The 22,232-nt window shown below is 30.8% G+C and overlaps 1 protein-coding gene across 1 annotated transcript; it reads right to left on the reverse strand.

The window, feature by feature from the left end:
* Nucleotides 1-619: 619 nt before the first annotated feature.
* LOC142232001 (transferrin-like) lies at nt 620-10,924 on the reverse strand. Its single transcript, XM_075302678.1, has 7 exons — nt 10,748-10,924; nt 10,441-10,683; nt 10,095-10,373; nt 9,868-10,025; nt 1,591-1,952; nt 1,238-1,522; nt 620-1,172 (listed from the first exon to the last, which is right to left on the reverse strand). The coding sequence occupies exons 1-7, from the start codon at nt 10,824-10,826 to the stop codon at nt 686-688; spliced, it is 1,893 nt and encodes a 630-aa protein (XP_075158793.1). The 5' UTR covers nt 10,827-10,924; the 3' UTR covers nt 620-685.
* Between the last annotated feature and the right edge of the window lie 11,308 nt (nt 10,925-22,232).

The raw sequence follows: 22,232 nt of genomic DNA on the forward strand, positions 1-22,232 counted from the left end.
GTTTTGTCAAAATTTCATTTCTATAGAAAGTTTTGTAAAAAGTTTATTTCTATAACAATGTTTGCCAACATTTTATTTCCATAGAAAATTTTGTCAAAATTTTATTTCTATAGAAAATTTTGTAAAAAATTTATTTCTGTAGAAAATTTTGTCAACATTTTATTTCTATAGAACATTTTGTCAACATTTTATTTCTATAGAAAATTTTGTCAAAATTTTATTGCTATAGAAAATTTTGTCAACATTTTACTTCCATAGAAAATTTTGTCAACATTTTATTTCTATAGAAAATTTTGTCAAGTTTTTATTTCTATAGAAAATTTTGTCAAAATTTTATTTCTATAGAAAATTTTGTCAAACTGAATTATATACGTATTTAATCGGCTTTTTTTTTATTTAATATATACCCCTTATGGACTAACTTACAATTTAGAAGACAGTGTTAAAAAGTTTTACGATACCTTGCCATCGGCAAGTGTTATCGCAACCCAAGTAATTCGATTGTGGATGACAGCCTTTAGTAGAAGTTCCTACGCAATCCATGGTGGAGGGTACATAAGATTCGGCCTGGCCGAACTTACGGCCGTATATACTTGTTTTTAATTATATATAAACTACCTTGTTTTGCAGCAACAAATTTATTTTATTTTTTAAAGCATAATATATTTGTGTTTATTTTAACCAATTAACGGTTATGGATTGAATTGCCATTGCAATTCAAATTTTGATAAATAGTTTCACTGGTATTCTCATTTTTCAATTCGGTGACAAATTCCACAGCATTATCATCGAATACAACATTCGATTGGCCATCCTTATAGGCTCCAAATAATGCGAAAACATCAGCCAGTTTAGCATTCTTGCCAAATTTATCAGATAAAGAGACAAACAAATGTTTCATTGTCTCCTGTTCCACACGAGTCATTGAGTCCCGTATGAATACAGCAACTGGAAGATTCGCTTCTAAATTACAATCTTTCCATTCAGTGACAGCTTTCATCTGTCTATTGGGACACAATAATTTTTTATTTTTATATTGATCCAAGTCCTTAGCGTTTACAATCATAATATTCTGCTCCGAAGAGGGTGAGGTTTGACAGGCATTCAAGTCTCGTAATTTATTCAAATACTGGGCGGCTTTGTGGGCACGTTCATCCTGGGCATTATAGGAACTGAAAATAAAAAAAGTTACTTACTTAGGTGACCTCGTTATAGTCTCCAAAATGGGAAAACTTACACTGGCATATTACGTATATTATCATTGGTCAAAGTAGGATCCACTACCGCGACATAGACATCGTTTGGTTCAAAGCTTTCATAGACAATGGGTTTAAGTTTAACATCTCTGGCCTCTTTGTAGTTATTAGCCCTTACAGCTACCATATCAGCCTTATTATTCTTAACAGCCAAGATACAATCTCTCTCTTGGACACATTCCATTTCGGGCCGTATATCACGAGAATAAGCTGCCCGACGCATGGTATTACATTTTTGCATTTCAATATCGGTTTGGATGCACATTCTAGAGTCAAAACAAAATCATGAGAATTAATCTTGTTCGGTACTACTCCCTCTTAGGTATCAACTCACTTCATTTTCCTTAAAGCCGAACCATCACGTTCAATGACATCTTTATAGCCAGCCTTTTCCAAATATTCTTTAGGATCCACAGCCTGAGGTTTACTGTGATAGACTGCATTTTCATTGATCAAGAGATGCGATGCAGCATCCTTGTTCTGAGCATGTAAACCATTTTCGAAGAACTTTTCCAAACGTTTTTGCAAATTATGTAGTTTTACGTCACCATTAACAGCATCAGTATTGGAAATATAACCAGTCCATGGACGCTGAGCCCAAGAGCATGCGGGACCAGTGATGGGGCGTCTACTACCATCTTCACATAAATATTCGAAATTCGATGGATCACCCTCAGCTGTAGTTCCAGGAACCAACTAGAATTGCAATTGGAGGAGAGGAAAAAAATTCTTCAGATGATAAACTTTTTCCAAATATTATGCTTTAAGAAATTCGTTTCTCGTATAAACTTTGTACATAAACATTTTCCCATAATAACAATTCGAGTAAACTAAATGGCATCCCTTATTTTAAATATTATTTTCATAGAGCGAAATCCCTATAAAAGTGAATGTAGTGAAGCCGTTATGAAGCCTTTGACAAAGCAAGAACAATGTGTTGAACTTGTCGCAGCCAGTGATAAGAGACGCCGACCAATTTTATCCAGATGACGCCACCACTGAATACACCGATGTTTAAAGCACAAATAAAACAAACTCTCCAAATAAACCAGATCTTATTTTTATAAGAAATTTCGTTGAAATTTTATTTTTATAGAAAATGTTGTCGAAATTTTAGTTTCATAGAAAAGTTCGTTGGAATTTTATTCCAATGACTTTGTTGTAGAAAAAATTTCGTTGAAATTTTATTTTTATAGAAAAGTTGTTTTTTTTATAGAAAATTTCATCGAAATTTTTTTCTATAGAATATTTCATCGACATTTTACTTTTATATAAAGTTTCATCGAATTTTAATTCCTATAGAAAATTCCTTCAAATTTTATTTCTATTTTAATTTTGAAATCTTATTTTTTTGTTGTAATTTTATTTTTATTGAAAATTCCATGGAAATTTTAATTTTATAGAAAAGTTCGACGAAAAAGTTTTACTTTTTTTTCATCAAATTTTTATTCTTATAGAAAATTCCAACAAATTTTAATTTTATATAATATTTTGTCGAAATTTTATTTTTATAGAAAATTTCATCGACATTTTATATTTATAAAGAATTTCATCGAAATTATATGTTTTCTAGAAAAATTAATCGAAATTGTACTTTTATAAAAAGTTTCATCAAATTTTTATTCTTGTTGAAAATTCCATCAAATTTTTTTCCTATAGAAAATTTTATCGAAATTTTATTTTTATAGACAAATTTCGCGAAAATTTTATTTATAGAAGATGTTATTGAAATTTTTAATTTTAAAATTCTTCGAATTTTTATTTTTCTTGAAATTTTATTTTTATAGATTTTTTTTTTTTAGAAAATTTCGTGAAATTTTTACTCCCTTAGAAGATTTTATTCAAATTTTACTTTTATAAAAAAATTAAAATTTTCTCAAAATTGTATTTTTTTAGAAAATTTCATCGACATTTTATGTTTTCTAGAAAAATTCATCGAAATTTTACTTTTATAAAAAGTTTCATCAAATTTTTATTCTTGTGGAAAATTCCATCAAATTTTTTTCCTATAGAAAATTTTATCGAAATTTTATTTTTATAGACAAATTTCGCAAAAATTTTATTTATAGAAGATGTCATTGAAATTTTTAATTTTGAAATTCTTTAAATTTTTATTTTTCTTGAAATTTTATTTTTATAGAAATTTTTTTTTTTAGAAAATTTCGTGAAATTTGTACTCCCTTAGAAGATTTTATCGAAATTTGACTTTTATAAAAAAAATGTTTCAAAATTTTGTTCTATTAAAAATTTTGTCAACATTTGTCCTAAATTAAGTTTCTCATAACCGACACCATTTGAAGAGTTTTCTTTTCTGAGGAACGTACTTTAAGGCAAACGAAATTTTCTCTTCACTTTTTCTTTAAAATCTTTATAACGCTAATATTTCGTTTCGGGCGAAGTATTCTATTTTTATTGATAATTTCCTCGAAATTTTATTTTGATTGAAAATTTCGTCAAAATTTATTTTGATTGAAAATTTGGTCGAAATTTTATTTTTATAAAGAATTTCATAGAAAAATTTATAGAAAATTTCATCGAAATTTTATTTTGATTAACATCTTAACAAAATTTTATCTTTATAAAAAGTTTTGTTGAAATTTGTTGAAAAAAAAGTTTTGTTGAAAATTCTGTCGTAATTGTATTTTTATAGAGAATTTCATCGAAACTTTATTTTAATAGAAAATTTCATCGACATTTTATGTTTTCTAGAAAAATTAATCGAAATTGTACTTTTATAAAAAGTTTCATCAAATTTTTATTCTTGTAGAAAATTCCATCAAATTTTTTTCCTATAGAATATTTTCGAAATTTTATTTTTAGAGACAACATTCGCAAAAATTTTATTTATAGAAGATGTCATTGAAATTTTTAATTTTAAAATTCTTCGAATTTTTATTTTTCCTGAAATTTTATTTTTATAGAATTTTTTTTTCTATAGTTATATATAGCCGATCTCCAATCACACAAAAATTGGACCATATCGGTTCATAATCATGGTTGCACTCGAGCCAAAAATAATCTACCAAAATTTTATTTCTATAGAAAATTTTTTCAAAATTTTATTTCTATAGAAAATTTTGTCAAAATTTTATTTCTATAGAAAATTTTGTTAAAATTTTATTCAGTTCATAATCATGGTTGATACTCGAGCCAAAAATAATCTACCAAAATTTTAAAATTTTCTATAGAAAACCTTATTTCTATAGAAAATTTAGTCAAACTTTTATTTATATAGAAAATTTTATTTCTATAGAAAATTTTGTCATAATTTTATTTCTATAGAGAATTTTGTCAAAAATTTTATTTCTATAGAAAATTTTGTTAAAATTTTATTTCTACAGAAAATTTTGTTAAAATTTTATTTCTGTAGAAAATTTTGTCAAAATTTTATTTCCAAAGAAATTTTTGTGAAAATTATATTTCTAAAGAAAATTTTGTCAAAATTTTATTTCTATAGGAAATTTTGTCAAAATTTCATTTCTATAGAAAATTTTGTCAAAATTTTATTTCTATAGAAAATTTTGTCAAAATTTTATTTCTATAGAAAATTTTGTTAAAATTTTATTTCTATAGAAAATTTTGTTAAATTTTTTTTTTATAGAAAATTTTGTCCAAATTTTATTTCTATAGAAAATTTTGTCAAAATTTTATTTCTATAGAAAATTTTGTTAAAATTCTTCTTCTAAACACTGCCATCGATTGTGGATGACAGTGTTTAGAAGAAGTTTCTACGCAATCCATGGTGGAGGGTCAGTGTTGCCTGGTTAGGGGTTTTCCCCCCAAATGTAGGGATTTTTCACGTTTAGGGGGATTTTTAGGGGTAAACTTTATTTTCAGACCTTATAAAGTGGAGCAATTCTCAAGCAAACTCGGAACAATTCTAGCATGAGTTATGAGAAAAAAGATGCGGAAAGTCAACAAGAAGATCCTAAATACAAACAAGTATCCAATAGCATTATTTTCGTTATCTTTTTTAAACTCTTCTGTTGAAAGGTCATTTTTAATAATTGACAAAATTAAAAGCAATCGTATTTTAACTTAGCAGCTGAAAGCTTTTTAAGAGTAAGCCCGCTTTTTAAATTGATATACATATTGTATTATTACATCCATAGAAAAAATAATTTCCTCAGGGATGAAATTTTAAACAAACGAAAATCTCTTTTGTTTTAAAGTATTTTCTTAAATAGCAAATTTTATTTTTTATTTACTTCAAACAAAAAAAAAATTAGCATCAAAAGAAAATTTAGGTTTTCTAAAATTTCGTTTCTCAGGAAAGAACTTTTCTTTCAGGATATATATTTGTGTTAAACTTAATTTTTAAAGTGTATCACTACAGGATTTTTTTCAGCCAATTTTGGGACCACTTTTTGTACTTTTATATTCTGAAATTTTTGGGGGGTTTTTGAAAAAAGCTTAGACCAATTTAGGGGTTTTTTTCTTAAGATTTTGGGGGGAAGAATGAAGAATTACCTGGCAACACTGTGGAGGGTACATAAGCTTCGGCCTGGCCGAACTTTCAGCCGTATATACTTGGTTTTTGTATAAAATTTAGTCGAAATTTTATTTTTATAAAGAATTTCATAGAAAATTTCATCGACATTTTATTTTGATTAAAATCTTAACAAAATTTTATCTTTATAAAAAAAATTTTGTTGAAATTTCATTTTTACAGAAAACTTCATCGAAATTTTATATTAATAGAAAATTTTGTCGAAATTTTATTTTTATAGAAAATCCCGTCGAAATTATGTTTTTATAGAAAATTTCTTCGAAATTTTATGTTTTATGGAAAATTTCACCGATATTTTATTTTTATAATAAGTTTCATTAAATTTTTATTCTTATAGAAAACTACATCATATTTTGATGTTTATAGAAAATTTTGTCGAAATTTTATGTTTATAGAAAATTTCGTCGATTTTTTTTTTATAAACAAATTTCGCAAAAATTTTATTGAAATTCTTAATTTTAAAATTCGTTGAATTTTTAATTTTGTAGAAAATTCCTTTAAATTTTTTTTTCTATAGAAAATAAATTCGTTTTTATTATAGAAAAATTCTTCAAATTTTATTCTTTTAGAAAATTCGTCAAATATTTATTCCCATAGAAAATTTTGTCGAAATTTTACTTTTATAGAAACAAGTTTCAAAATTTTGTTCTACTAACACTTTCGTCAACATTTGCCGCAAATTAGAATTCTCATAACCGACTACACTGAAAGAAGATTTTTCGTTTCATTGAAATCTTATTATTATACAAAATCTCGTCGAAATTTTATTTTTATAGAAAATCTCGTCAAAATTTTATTCTTATAGAAATTTAATTTTTTTTTTTGCAAATTTCGTTAGATTTTTATTTTTATGGAAAATTTCGTTGAAATGTTAAATCGTCGAATTTTTATGCAAAATTCGTCGTAATTATATTTATATAAAAAAATCTTCGGAATTGTATTTTTATAGAAAACTTCGTCAAATATTATTCTTATAGAAGAAAATTTCAAAATGTTATTTTTGTCGAAAATTTCGTCAAATCTTTATTCCCATAGAAAATTTTATCACAATTTTACATTTATAGAAAAAAAATTCAAAATTTTGTTTTACTAAAAATTTTGTCAACATTTGTCGCAAATTAAATTTCTCATAACCTACTACACTGAAAGAAGAGTTTTTCTTTTCATTTAAATCTTATTTTTATACAAAATAATCTCGTCGCAATTTTATTTTTATAGAAAATTTCGTCGAAATTTAATTTTTATAGAAAATCTCGTCCATAATTTATTTTTATAGAAAATTTATTTTATGAACAAATTTCTTAAATTTTTATTTTTATATAAAATTTCTGTAAAATTTTTAATCGTCGAATTTTTTTATGGAAAAAAATTTGTATTTATATAGACATTTTGTCAAAATATTATTCTTATAGAAAAATTCGTCAACATTTTATTTTTGTCGAAAATTTCGCCAAACTTTTATTTTTATACAAAAAAAAATCAAAATTTTGTTCTATTAAAAAGTTCGTCAGCATTTTTCGTAAATTTATTTTTATAGAAATTTTATTTTATGAACAAATTTCGTAAAATCTTTATTTTTATATAAAATTTCTGTAAACTTTTTAATCGTCGAATTTTTTATGGAAAAAAAATTGTATTTATATAGAAAATTTTGTCAAATTATTATTCTTCATTAAATTTTTATTCTTGTAGAAAATTAATCATATTTTCATATTTATAGAAAATTTTGTCGAAATTTTATGTTTATAGAAAATTTCGTCGCAATTTTTTTTTATAAACAAATTTCGCAAAAATTTTATTACAATGAAATTCTTAATTTTAAAATTCGTCGAATTTTTATTTTTGTAGAAAATTCCTTTAAATTTTATTTCTATAGAAAATTTCGTTTTTATTATAGAAAAATTCTTCAAAATTTTATTCTTTTAGAAAATTCGTCAAATTTTTATTCCCATAGAAAATTTTGTCGAAATTTTACTTTCATAGAAACAAGTTTAAACATTTTGTTCTACTAACACTTTCGTCAACATTTGCCGCAAATTAAATTTCTCATAACCGACTGCATTGAAAGAAGAGTTTTCTTTTCATTGAAATCTTATTATTATACAAAATCTCGTCGAAATTTTATTTTTATAGAAAATCTCGTCAAAATTTTATTCTTATAGAATTTTTTTGCAAATTTCGTTAAATCTTTATTTTTATGGAAAATTTCGTTGAAATGTTAAATCGTCGAATTTTTTATGCAAAATTCGTCGTAATTATATTTATATAAAAAAAATCTTCGAAATTGCATTTTTATAGAAAACTTCGTCAAATATTATTCTTATAGAAAAAAATTTCAAAATGTTATTTTTGTCGAAAATTTCGTCAAATTTGTATTTCCATAGAAAATTTTATCAAAATTTTACATTTATAGAAAAAAAAAATCAAAATTTTGTTCTACTAAAAATTTGTATTTTTATAGAAAACTTCGTCATATATTATTCTTATAGAAAAAAATTTCAAAATGTCGAAAATTTCGTCAAATTTTTATTCCCATAGAAAATTTTATCAAAATTTTACATTTATAGAAAAAAATCAAAATTTTGTTCTATTAAAAATTTTGTCAACATTTTTCCTAAATTAAATTTCAAATAACCGACTACTCTGAAAGAAGAGTTTTCTTTGCATCAAAATTTTATTTTTATAAAAAATCTCGTCGAAATTTTATTTTTATAGAAAATCTCGTCGAAATTTAATTTTTATAGAAAATCTCGTCCATAATTTATTTTTATAGAAATTTTATTTTATGAACAAATTTCGTCAAATCTTTATTTTTATGGACAATTTCGTTGAAATGATTAATCGTCGAATTTTGTATATAATTTTCGTCACAATTTTATTTATAGAAAAAAATTTGTCGAAATTTTATTTTTGTAGAAAATTTCGTTAAACTTTTATTCCCATAGAAAATTTTGTTGAAATTTTACTTCTATAAAAAATTTTTCAAAATTGTGTTCTATTAAAAACTTTATCAATGAAGGGGTTTCTTTTCATCGAAATGTAATTTTGTTGTTGTTTTTGATTTCAGCTTAAAACCATGCATTGACTAAACTACAAGTGTAGCTTAACCAATAAAGGAAAAGAAATTTAATTTTTATAGAAAATCTCGTCGACATTTTATTTGTATAGAAAATCTCGTCGAAATTTTCTTTGTATAGAAAATTTCGTCGAAATTTCGTTGAAATATTTAATCGGCGATTGTTTTTATGGAATATTCGACAAATTTTTATTTTTATAGAAAATTCGTCGACATTTTATATTTATAGAAAATTAGCAAAATATTATTCTTATGGAAAAATTTTCAAAATTTTATTGTTATAAAAAACTTCGTCAAACTTTTTTATAGAAAATTTGGTCGAATATTTACTTTTAGAGAAAAATTTGCCAAAATTGTGTTCTATTAAAAATTTCGTCAAAGTTTTTGTTTTGGGGTAGGATATCCGAAACTGCTAAATTTTCTATTGAAATATGAACAGTTTTTGTCGTTTTAGTCCAACTAAATCCTTCGTTTCGGCTATGAGAAAATGTCTGTTATTATTTTTTATTTGCTTTTAAAGAACATTTTTAGCATCAAAGAAAAACTTTGTAAGTCTAAAATTTCGTTCCTTCGAAAGCCATTTCGACTCAGCTGTTAAACTACCGCCGCCAAATGTAAGAACGTAATAGGAGCCAAAAGGGTTCAATGAAAGAAGAGTTTTCTTTCCTGAGGAACGAAGTTTTCTCTTGATGCAACATAAATTTCCTTACAAAACGAAAAAAGGCCTACGGAATCAGACATCACTCATCGATAAGAGAGAAGTCCACCACCTATGCAATTACAAAGAACTGAACAGCCTAATTGATCCTGTTCAGTCCTTTGTGATATCATAGGTGGTGGACTTCTCTCTTATCAATGAGTGATGTCTGATTCCGTAGGCCTTTTTTGGTTTTGTAAGGAAATTTATGTTGCATCAAGAGAAAACTTCGTTCCTCAGGAACGAAAGAAAACTCTTCTTTCATTGAACCCTTTTGGCTGCCACTATACCTAACCTTTACTAAGGTCAAGATGTTTGTCGTACTCACCCCAAAGTATTTCTTGATGTATTGAACCTTGGTGAAGGCAACTTCACCCTTACCCTTATCCAAACAACGAATGGCCCCATCATATCCAGAATATTTATCAGGATAGTTACATTGTTCGGGTTTCTCACACAAAGCACACAAGTTGGAGTATTTTTTCTCTGGAGAAATTAAAAGCAAAAATATACTAAATATTCTTCAAAAAATCTTCTCAAAGATCTTTAACTTACTCAACAAACGATCAGTATCAGGATATGGTGAATAAGTTCCAACCAAACAAGATTGACTAAAGAATTCCGATAAGGCCTTAAGTTCACGTTCAGTGGCTGTTAACTCGGGATCCATAGATACCTTCAAGATACGATGATTTTTCAATTTGGTAACAGGGATTTTGAAACCAACATTACGACCGAATCCTGTATGACAAGATTTGGCTCCAGGTAAATCTCTTAAGGATTTAATATGGGAGTTTTTCTTAACCAAAATAATGCCCTCATAACGGAAGGCAGCTAGAGAATGAAATTACAAAAGAAAATACTTTCAAGTTCATTAAAGGCCTATAACCGAAATTCCTACCATCCTTGTCATCCTTGGTACGAATTTCCGAAATCACTTTATAATCCGAGTTCTTTGTATGATAGGCCACATACATATCTTCAGGCTCTGAGGCCAAAACATCTGCCTTACGATGATTGATCATATCCAAACAATCAATACGATCTCGTCCGGCTACACATTCCATGAGAATACCAGCTTCTGAGGGATCCTTCAATAAATCCAAACAATCCTGATAGTATTTCTGGGGAACACACATACGATCTACAAGTATATATTGATGAGATTTGGCAAGCCTCTCTCTCTCTCTTTTTCGGGGCCTACTCACAGATTTGTTCTTCGCTTTGTGCAAAAGCTATAATGCTTAGCATCATGGCTAGAGCAATCCAACGTTTGGAGGAATTCATTTTTAATTCACAGATTTACGTTCGTCTTGAATATTTTATTCCAGACTCAAGTTATTTTTGTTGACAATTTCACTTTTCCAACTGATGCAATTTAATAAACAACCGGTCTCTTTATATACTCGATCTCTTCTAAGATGCTCTCGTCCAGACACAGCATCCCTCTCCGATAGATATGATCGTTCATGTGCATGCATTACTTGTGGGTTATCGGGGAAAGGCTATCGGTTTTCATTGTATTACCTACAAAAAAAAATGAATTCGTAAACAGTGATACACAGAAGTATGTATACATTCCATGATCAGTTAAATTATATTTAACTTTTTGTATCAAATAGAAAAGAAATTTTCAATTGCGATCTCAAGCTTGAAAAAGTTTTTTCTATTTGCTTTTTGAATATCTCTAAAGTGGTCCAGCGTTTAGGCCAGGTCAGGTATAAGGGCAAGTCGTTATTGTTAGGCTCACTTAGACTACTCATTCCATTGTGATATCACAAAAAAAAAAATACTATTCTCTCTTATCAATGAGTGCTGCCCGATTCTATGTTTAGCTCAATGACAAGAACCAGCATTACTGTTGGAAATATCTAAAAGGTGTCACTCTCAAAAAAGGTGGCACACTTAAAAAAAGTGGGCACACATCTGTATAAATACAAACTAGTCACAAAATGGATCCTATAATTATACCCTCCACCATAGGATGATACCCCCCACCATTAACTTTGTCATTCCGTTTGTAACACATCGAAATATTGCTCTAAGACCCAATAAAGTATATATATTCTGGGTCGTGGTGAAATTCTGAGTCGATCTGTCCGTCCGTCCGACCGTCCGTCTGTTGAAATCACGCTAACTTCCGAACGAAACAAGCTATCGACTTGAAACTTTGCACAAGTAGTTGTTATTGATGTAGGTCGGATGGTATTGCAAATGGACCATATCGGTCCACTTTTACGTATAACCCCCATATAAACGGACCCCCAAATTTGGCTTGCGAATCCTCTAAGAGAAGCAAATTTCATCCGATCCGGCTGAAAATTGGTACATGGTGTTAGTATATGGTCTCCAACAACCATGCAAAAATTGGTCCACATCGGTGCATAATTATATATAGCCCCCATATAAACCGATCCCCTGATATAGCTTGCGGAGCCTCTAAGTTAAGCAAATTTTATCCGATCCGGCTGAAATTTGCAAAAATTGGTCCACATGCAAAAATTGGTCCACATCGGTCCATAATTATATATAGCCCCCATATAAACCGATCCCCCGATTTGGTTTGCGGAGCCTCTAAGAGAAGCAATTTTCATCCGATCTGGCTGAAATTTGGTACATAGTGTTAATATATGGTCTCTAATGACCATGCAAAAATTGGTCCACATCGGCCCATAATTATATATAGCCCCCATATAAACCGATCACCAGATTTGACCTCCGGAGCCTCTTGGAAGACCAAAATGCATCTGATTCAGTTGAAATTTAGTACATAGTGTTAATATATGGTCTCTAATTACCATGCAAAAATTGGTCGAAATCGGTCCATAATTATATATAGGCCCTATATAAACCGATCCCCAGATTTGACCTCAGGAGCCTCTTGGAAGAGCAAAATTCATCCGATTCGATTGAAATTTGGTACGTGAAGTTAGTATATGGTATCCAACAACCATGCAGGAATTGGATCATATCAGTCCATAATTATATATAGCCCCCATATAAACCGATCCCCAGATTTGACCTCAGGAGCCTCTTGGAAGAGCAAAATTCATCCGATTCGATTGAAATTTGGTACGTGAAGTTAGTATATGGTATCCAACAACCATGCAGGAATTGGATCATATCAGTCCATAATTATATATAGACCCCATATAAACCGATCCCCAGATTTAACCTCCGGTGCCTTTTGGAGAAGCAAAATTCATCCGATCTGGTTGAAATTTGGTACGTGGTGGTAGTATATGGTATTTTGCCAAAAGTGGTCCATATCAGTCCATAATCATATATAGCCCCCATATAAATCGATCCCGAGATTTGGTTTTGGAGCCTCTTGGAGGAGCAAATTTTATCCGAGTAAGTTGAAATTTGGTGCATTGTGCTACTATATGGCCGTTAACAACCATGCCTAACTAGGTCCATATCGGTCTATAGTTATATATAGCCCTGAGATAAATCGATCCCCAATCACACAAAAATTGGTCCATATCAAATTCATAGTTGTATATAGCCCCCATATACAACTGGGACAGTCACGAACAAAGTGTGTGGCGTCAAGGCAATTACCACAACATTTATGAAGCGCTACGGTACGCAGCCTTCGTTCAATGCGCATCGCCCTGAACTCTTTGCAATCACGTAAGTGATGCTTTACCTTGCATATGACACATTCTCTTCTGCCACGTTGAATATTCGAACCCTGGTTCTTTCGAACTGGTGCCGAAAGGGGTGTCGAAGCCACAGATAATTCTCCTGGAGGAACTCCAGGAGCCGCCGTCAACGGATTTTTATTGGTTGCTATTGCAACATTGTCGGCCAGAATGGCAGAATCAGTAGTCGTAGCTATAATTAATCTCCCGTTCCTCATCCAACATGGGGACGTCGTCCTCAGACTCTGGAAGGGTAGCAGCCATCTTTGCTAGGTTTTCTATCTATGAAAATATAGAAAGATTTCGGAACGGAAAACCAAAACGGAGAACGAATTTTCGGTCTCAAAAAAATATTCATGTACATAACTGTCAGTTTGAAAATTCAAATTATAACAGATACTTCAAAGAAAAAAATGTTTTTTTTTTATTTCAGATAAACTTTAAACTAAAGATGCAGCATCCTTAAAATATGTATTCGCCTATTTGCTCTCTACGTATTGTCTAATATATACCACGTATGGACTAACTCACAATTTAGAAAACGATGTTAAGAAGTCTTAAGATACCACAACCCAAGTAATTCGATTGTGGATGACAGTATTTCGTAGAAGTTTCTACGCAATCCATGTTGGAGGGTACATAAGATTCGGCCTAGCCGAACTTACGGCCGTATATACTTGTTTTTATATGAAATGTTGACATCGCTTTTTAAAATTAGATAAAAAAACAGCAATCATTTTATCTCCTATAATACTACGTTCACACTAGACACGAAATACTCGTAAACGAGGATTTTGGCCGAAATCCTCCTAGATCTCAGTAGATTTGCTATAGGCAAATATCAGCTGGCTCGTAGAGGATTTCAACAAAATCTCTTTCAAAATCCCCTATACTGCCTTGTACAACTGTGGTTTTAGTACTAAAAGTGCGCTTTTTGCAACCCTGTCCCTATTTTCCTTGTAGATTAATGCGTGTGTGCGTGTACACTTACGGGTTTGTGTTTGTATTGATATATTCACAAACACCCAGCGGCGGAAATCGCTCTTCATAATGCCTTTTAATAGGAATTTATATGCAGACACAAGGCATTGACTTCCCATTACATATTCATTGGTTTTTTACACAGGGTGTCATAGCCGACCAAGGGCTCCGACTTCAACTTTCAACACAAGGGCTAATATAAGGTCATTATTTTAAGGCCTTTTAGGAAGTGCCTCAAATAAGTTCTTTATAATGTGTGATAAAATAAGGCCTTTTGTAGTGTATACATCAAAAGGCTTTATGAAGCATATGTAAATAGAGGCCTCTTAATAGGAGTTTAAAATAATGCCAATTTAATGCCTTTTTATGAAGGCTGTTTAAAAGGTCTTGTTTACATACCTTATATAGGACCTACTCCAAATTTCATATGTAAATAAGAAACCCAAAATTCTTTTTATTTTTTCTTTTTATTTTTTCTTTTTATTTATTTTGTACTATATAAAATTGTACTATAAAAAATAAATCACCTTCTTCATAGGAACTGATTTCGTATTGGACGGCTGATTTCCACATATTGAAGAGAACATTGGCTTTCATGGTAGAAGGTTCCGCTAAATAAATAAGTAAAATTATTATAAAATTATTATTATAATGTAATTCAATATAGTATATTAGTCAAAAAATATATACTTACCGCATATTTGACACTTCAGTTACTTAAAAAAAAAAAAAACAATCACAAACCCGAATGAAAAAACACGTGTTGCTTTAAATTGTGCAAAATTATTTTTATTCTTAACTTTCGGTTACTTATAAACTAACGGCATAAGGGCTTATGAAAGGAGAACATGACTTGTTTTGTTTTAAGCCGTTATATTGTTTGTGCGTTGTCGAAAAACTTATGAATTGGCTTACGGCATAAGGGCTTTTCAAAGGTCTCGTAAATTATGAGAGCTTGCTATGGGAAAATGAGTTGCTTTTTAAAAATCGTTTTATTTTGCCTCGTTGCAAGAACAGATTGTAATTCACAATACCAAACAAGGACTATTAGGAGTTCTTTAAAATGTGTCTTTAAACACGTGTCCCAGATAAGCCATTTCAAAAGGCCTCGACAAGTATGCTAAAGGGTGATACGGTCAAAATTTGGTCAAGGGAAAACGCGTGTAAATCGGTGAAATCGTTTATTTAAAAAATCAATTTAAATTTCTTTTTCAAGTTCAATTAGTATAAAATTCAGGAAAAATATTCAGTTAGGCTTTCGCTTTTCCAAATCCAAATTGCCGGGCCTCACGCTTGACACCTGCCATCAGATTTTGTACAGCCACGTTGTCCACCTTCTTCGCCGCAGAAAGCCAGTTTGCCTTGCACTGCTGCTTGTCCTTAGCAGTTTTTTGGTCTTCTTTAGGTTCCGCTTGACAATAGCCCAGTATTTCTCAATTGGGCGGAGCTCTGGCGTGTTGGGAGGGTTCTTGTCCTTGGGAACCACCTGCACGTTGTTGGCGGCGTACCACTCCATGGCCTTTTTACCGTAATGGCAAGATGCCAAATCCGGCCAAAACACTCTTTCACGTAATTTTTTTGGTTGACAGTCCCGGAAGCTATGAAAATGCTGCTTTTCAAGCCACAGGTACAGATGGCTTGCCAAACCAGATATTTCTTTGCAAACTTTGACAGTTTTATGTGCTTGAAAATATCCGCTACCTTTCCCCTTCCTTTTGCCGTATAAAACTCCTGTCCCGGAAGCTGCTTGTAGTCGGCTTTGACGTAGGTTTCGTCGTCCATTACCACGCGGTCAAACTTCGTCAGCATCGTCGTGTACAGCCTCCGGGATCGCGCTTTGGCCGTCGTATTTTGTTTATCATCGCGATTTGGAGTCACTACCTTCTTGTAAGTCGATAGTCCGGCTCGTTTTTGGCTCGATGCACGGTTATAGACGATACACCCAGCTTATTTGCGGCATCTCGGAGAGAGAGGTTAGGGTTTCGCTTGAAACTACCGGCAACTCTCTTTGTCGTCTCAGCGGGTTCCGGTTTTCGATTTCCCCCCGATCCAGACTTCCTGGCTGTCGACAAACTTTCCCCAAACACTTTAATTACATTTGTAACGGTTGATTTGGCAACTTTTAGCGATTTTGCCAGCTTTGCGTGCGAGTAGCTCGGATTTTCGCGATGCGCGACCAAAATTTTGATACGCTGCTCTTCTTGCTTGGACGGCATTTTGACAACTGAAGAGTGAATTCCAAAATCAAAATAGGAGCAACATTCTACACACACACACCTTCAAAATGAGGGGTGTTCAGGTTTTTTAAATGCAAAATTGAAAGAAATACGTCAAGTTTATATTGACCAAATTTTGACCGTATCACCCTTTATGAGAAAATGGATAGCGATCTTAGTAAATAAAGACCTTTTTTAAGGCCTGTTTTTTGCAATGAATGATGAATGAGTATCAACTTTTTTGTAAAGAATGAAGAGGTCTTACAAAAGGGATTATTTTATAAGATCTAATCGTATGAGTATTACCTCTAAAATAAGGGCTCCGTGAATGCTTTAAATCGAAAGTGCTCTCGATTTACGCCGCTGGGCAATTGTTAAATCCTCAAATCTACGAAATCTCGTTATTTTGCCAGTCCGAACACTTGAGATTTGTAAAGAGATTCTGGTTCTAAATAGCGAGATTTCGTGTCTAGTGCGAACGTTGTACTAGACGAAAATCAATCCTTGAAATTAACAGTTCAGCGGAGAACCCGGTTTACCCACTATAGACCATTTTCTTTGCATATCTTCAGGCCGCTTGATAACGCTATGGTATGTGAATGAAAACGTGTTCAAAATTATAATAGCGGATGTGCAAGCTCAATTTTATTTTAAAGGTTTGTACTAAGTTCGATTTAAACTACTAATCCCCAAAACTAAATCTATAATAAGCTGCTACAAAAACTAAAATGAAAGGGATTTTCTTTCTTTCTTTTCTTTTAGTAGTACAACAAAGAGTGACAAAAAAGTGTCAAAGTTTGAACACAGTGTCAAATTTTTTTAGTACCAACCTTACTCTCTAAAATGCCCCAGGCGCTAAAGCCCAACTAATTGAGATGTGGAGATATTGGTGGCCATTGTGCGGTATTAATGAAGCGAGGAACCTTCTTTTTAAGGCATTCTACAATGAAAAAATTTAAAAAAAAGAACATTTGTTACTAAAAAGTAGGTTCTACATCCTATTTTCCTCACGTTTCGGCAAAGAATTGAACTTGGTGAAACCTTGGTGTCACCAAGAAACAAGGACAAAAACTGAGGAATTTTCCTAATTACTGCCATCTACTGACGCAGTCTCGCTTCACAGTTTCGTTCTCTTGTATTTCGTACTTTCTGGTGCACTTCTCACCAGTATTTCCAAATTTAATTAATGTGAACTGGCATCTCCTTGATTCACAATAGCCATTTATCAGTGTTGGCAGTATTGGGAATTTTCCCCGAATCGGGTATATATTTTCGTGGATGGGGACGAAATTGTTGAGTTTGGGGCTTGGGGATTCGGTGGTGAATTTTCACAAATTTGGGGATTTTTGTGGAGAATTATCGAAACCTTTTCAGTATAATAAATCAGGTTTGCATAAAATTCTTTGCTCTTAGATGCTTAAAAATAGGGTTTAAGCAAATACTGGGAACCTTCAAAATAAAAAAAAACAACATTTATTCCACGACATTTTTTTGGGGGCCCAATAATTACTTTATAATTTACTCTGTTTCCTAAGAATTTTTTTCCAATTATTAAATTTATACGAATTTTCTACAAAAGGAATAGGTTCCATTACTATTTGAAAAAAATATATATTTGTTGTTTTGATCTCAGCTTAAAAACCATTGCGTTGACTAAACTACAAGAGCAGCTTAACCAACAGAGGAAAAAAATTTGCCAAAAATTTATTGGAAATAAAATTAGGTATTTCAGGATATGATAGCGTCACATTTTGGGGACAAGGTCCCTGAAAATACTGGCAACAGTGCAATTCTCAGCAGTATTGCCAAATTTAAGCGTTGTGAGGTGACGTCTCCTTGATTCACAATAGCCATTTATCAGTGTTGTCAGTTTTAGTGATTTTCCCCAATTCGGAAATATTTTTCGTGGATCGGGACGAAATTTTTGAGTTGGGGATTTGTTGGGAAATTTTCACAAATTTGGGGATTTTTGTGGGGAATTATCGAAATCTATTCAGTATAGTAAATCAGGTTTATATGAAATTTTTTACTTCTAAATGCTTAAAAAGGGCCTAAAGAAAATACAGAGAATCTTCAAAATATTACAAAGAACATTCCTCCTCCTTATTCCTTGGCATTTATTTGGGGGTCCAAGAGCTACTTTACAATTTACGCTGTTTCCTAAGAAATTTTTTGCAATTATTAAATTGTTACGAATTTAATACAACAGAACCTCGAAAAAAATTGCCAAAAATTTATTTTCAATTAAATTGGGTATTTGAGAAGATGAAAGCGTCACATTTTGGGGACAAGATCCCGGAAAATTCTGGTAACACTGCCACTTATTGTGATTAAAACTTGCCAATAAGCGTCACATTTTGGGGACAACAGTGCTATTCTCAGCAGTATTGCCAAATTTAAGTGTTGCGAGGTGACGTCATTTATCAGTGTTGTCAGTTTTGGTGATTTTCCCCAAATCGGGAATATTTTTCGTGGATGGGGACGAAATTTTTGAGTTGGGGATTCATTGGGGAATTTTCAAAAATTTCGGGGATTTTTGAAATCTATTCAGTATAGTAAATCAGGTTTATATGAAATTCTTTACTTCTAAATGCTTAAAAAGGGCCTAAGGAAATACAGAGAATCTTCAAAATATTACAAAGAACATTCCTCCTCCTTATTCCTTGGCATTTATTTGGGGGCCCAAGAGCTACTTTACAATTTACGCTGTTTCCTAAGAAATTTTTTGCAATTATTAAATTATTACGAATTTTATAACCCAGAACCTCGAAACAAAATTGACAAAAATTTATTTTCAATTAAATTGGGTATTTGAGCGTCACATTTTGGGGACAAGATCCCGGAAAATTCTGGCAACACTGCCACTTATTGTGATTACTTTCTCCATTAAGATGAAATAGAAAGCTTTAAAGGGTCATAAATAATCGCACTAGATTGAACATTATAAATGTATGCATTGAATATGTAGAAGTTCACTTATTTTGGTCTTCCTATTTAAACAGCTGATGGTAGTGTTGCATACTTTTGTACATATTCTGGAAAAAACGTAGAATATGATTTCTTTTAGGTTCTCGTGACTTGGGTATAGAACACTAAAAGAAAGTAAGCCTAATATATAATCACAGTAATCACTAACCATACTGGAAACGTACTGTTACCCATAGATAAGTTCGGGCCTACTGTTCCACCACTGAGACCTTATAACCTTATGAAAATCACACTGGTAGAAAAAGCTGTATTATATTAACGAAATGTATCATTAAAATTGAGCTAACGAAACAAGCTCGTTAATATAAAGAAATTGTTCTTTATTGTAGAGAATGTTCGTGCTATTAACAAATAGTTTTTTATCCTAATGAAAATGTTTCGTTATATCAATGAAATTTTCATTGAAATTTTCATGAAATGAATGAAATTTTTCTTTGAATCCACGTAAACTTTTTTCATTCACTATAGAAATTAAATTAGTCCGTCAACATCTCACATCTGTATCAATTGTCTGCAAGGGATTCCCAATTCTATTTAAGATTAAAGCATTGTTGCATCTGTGTGTGTGTGTGTTTTTTTTTTATAGAAATATTTTTTTTTTTTTTTTCTTAGAAAAATACAATATTTATATTATGCAAAACTTTATCATGCAAACAAAACAAAAAAATTGGTGATTACAGACGCTATAGCTTAAAAAAATTACAATCATACAGTAAATGCGGCGAATATTTATCTGGGCCGAATCATATATACCCTTCGAATACACAATTTGATGTGCAAATTCAATTAATAGGTCTATTTTCTTTTACTGGATGCAATATTCGTATGAGCTATCCAGAACATCGTTCCTCGGGTGTTCTATTCTGAACATCTCAAATCTCGCAAGTGTTGCCAGATTGAATTTTCGTAAAGTGACGTTTCTTTAGTTCCAAATTGTCATTTATTGTGATTGATTTGTCGAAATACATATCATGAATAAAATAATAAAATCCCGATTTTGTAAAAGCCATAGTCAAAGTCACCAATTTATTCAATTTCAAGAATGCTTTAGTCGAAAAAAGCACCCGTTTTTACATTACGCTTGCACACGAACACTTTCTAGATGAGAAGTTATCGATCGCTTACTAAAATAATGCGAACCAAAAATTACCAAAAAATATTATTTTGCAAAAATTTATTTCTTCAGAAAGTTTTGTCACGATTATATTTCTACAGAAAATATTGTCAAAATTTTTTTCTTTTGGAAAATTTTCTCAACATTTTATTTCTATAGAAAATTTTGTAAAAATAAAATAGAAAATTTTTTCAAAATTTTATTTCTACAGAAGATTTTGTCAAAATTTTATTTACTAGGAAATTTTATCAAAATTTTATTTCTATAATTTTTTTTTTTCAAAATTTTATTTCTATTGAATATTTTTCCAAAATTTTATTTCTATTTTGAAATTTTGATTTCTATAGCAAATTGTGTAAAAAATTTATTTCTATAGAAAATTTGGTCAAAATTTTATTTCTATAGAAAATTTTGTCAAAAGTTTATTTCTATAGAAAATTTGGAAAAAGTGTATTTTTATAGAAAATTACCAAAATTTTCTCAAAAATTTATTTCTAATTATACTATTATTTTTCGAGCTTTATGGACAGATATAGATTAAGGAACATGGTTAATAGAGCCATTGAAAAGAAAACGCCAGATACCAATCTATACACGCCTGGACTGTACATGTTTCGGTTCGGGCGAATGAACCTTTCCACAGCCTTTAGTATAGATCTGGCTGGGAGAGATAACTCAATTTTGGGCCCTTTATGCTAATTCCTTATGGAGAAAATGGCTCTATTAACCATGTTCCTTAATCTATATCTGTCCATAAAGCTCGAAAAATAATTGTATAATTAGATATAATGCATTTGGACGTCAATTGCCTGTTTCATTATCAGGCTAAAATGAAATATAATAAAAAATTTATTTCTATAGAAAATTTTCGAATTTTTTTTTAATTGAGGAGTTGACAAACAAAATTTTATTTGCTTTAAATTCAGTCTAACGGAGCTTTTGACAATGGAATTTTTGTTGAAATTTTGTGAAAAGTACTTTTTCGCTCAAAAGAATACCTTTTTTGTACTTTCTTAAAAATTGTATTTTCCATCACTGATTGGTCTATGTCTTCGTAGTGACTCAATTTCTTTTTGGAAAACGAGAATTATCGTACAAATCAGTCAATTTCCATTACAAAAAAGGTGTGGATGTATAGAATTTTACATGTTTTTCCAATATTTGGTGTTTCATCAAAATAACAAACGAAAGAAAACAAATTAAAGCCAAATTTATCCAGCACTAAAAGCACACAAGTCTAATGTTGGGACTTAAGCATACTTTGAAGAAAGATATTTTGGATTTAAGGAATTAATCTGGCTACAAAAAGGAAGCTAATTGTGATTGAGCTAAACATAGAATCGGGCAGCATCCTTTAAGTTAGGTTAGGTTAGGTAACAGCCCGATGTATCAATTCAGTCCATTGTGATACCACAGTGGTATCACAATGGACTCTTATCACTGAGTGCTGCCCGATTCCATGTTAAGCTCAATGACAAGGGACCTTCTTTTTATAGCCGAGTCCGAACGGCGTTCACCATTGCAGTGAAATCACTTAGAGAAACAGAATTACTGAGGTGGGATAATCGGAAGCATTACTGAGGTGGGATAGTCCGCTGAAAAACTTTTTGGGTTTCGGTGAAAGCAGAAATCGAACCCACGACCTTGTGTATGCAAGGCGGGCATGCTAACCATCTCAACACGGTGGCTCCCAACATCCTTTGGGCTCATCCTCCCTCGAAGTTTCATTTGCACTCACTCTAATGTT

This window comes from Haematobia irritans, chromosome 3, assembly GCF_050003625.1.
Source record: "Haematobia irritans isolate KBUSLIRL chromosome 3, ASM5000362v1, whole genome shotgun sequence".
Taxonomy (NCBI): Eukaryota; Metazoa; Arthropoda; class Insecta; order Diptera; family Muscidae; genus Haematobia; species Haematobia irritans.

Excerpts from the sequence above, each read along its gene's own strand:
- LOC142232001 (XM_075302678.1), bottom strand. The coding sequence starts at position 10,826 with ATGAATTCCTCCAAACGTTGGATTGCTCTAGCCATGATGCTAAGCATT. Across the intron at positions 10,684-10,747 it reads ACAAAGCGAAGAACAAATCT|ATCGTATGTGTGTTCCCCAG; the intron begins GTGAGTAGGCCC and ends ATATACTTGTAG. Across the intron at positions 1,953-9,867 it reads ACATCAAGAAATACTTTGGG|TTGGTTCCTGGAACTACAGC; the intron begins GTGAGTACGACA and ends TTGCAATTCTAG.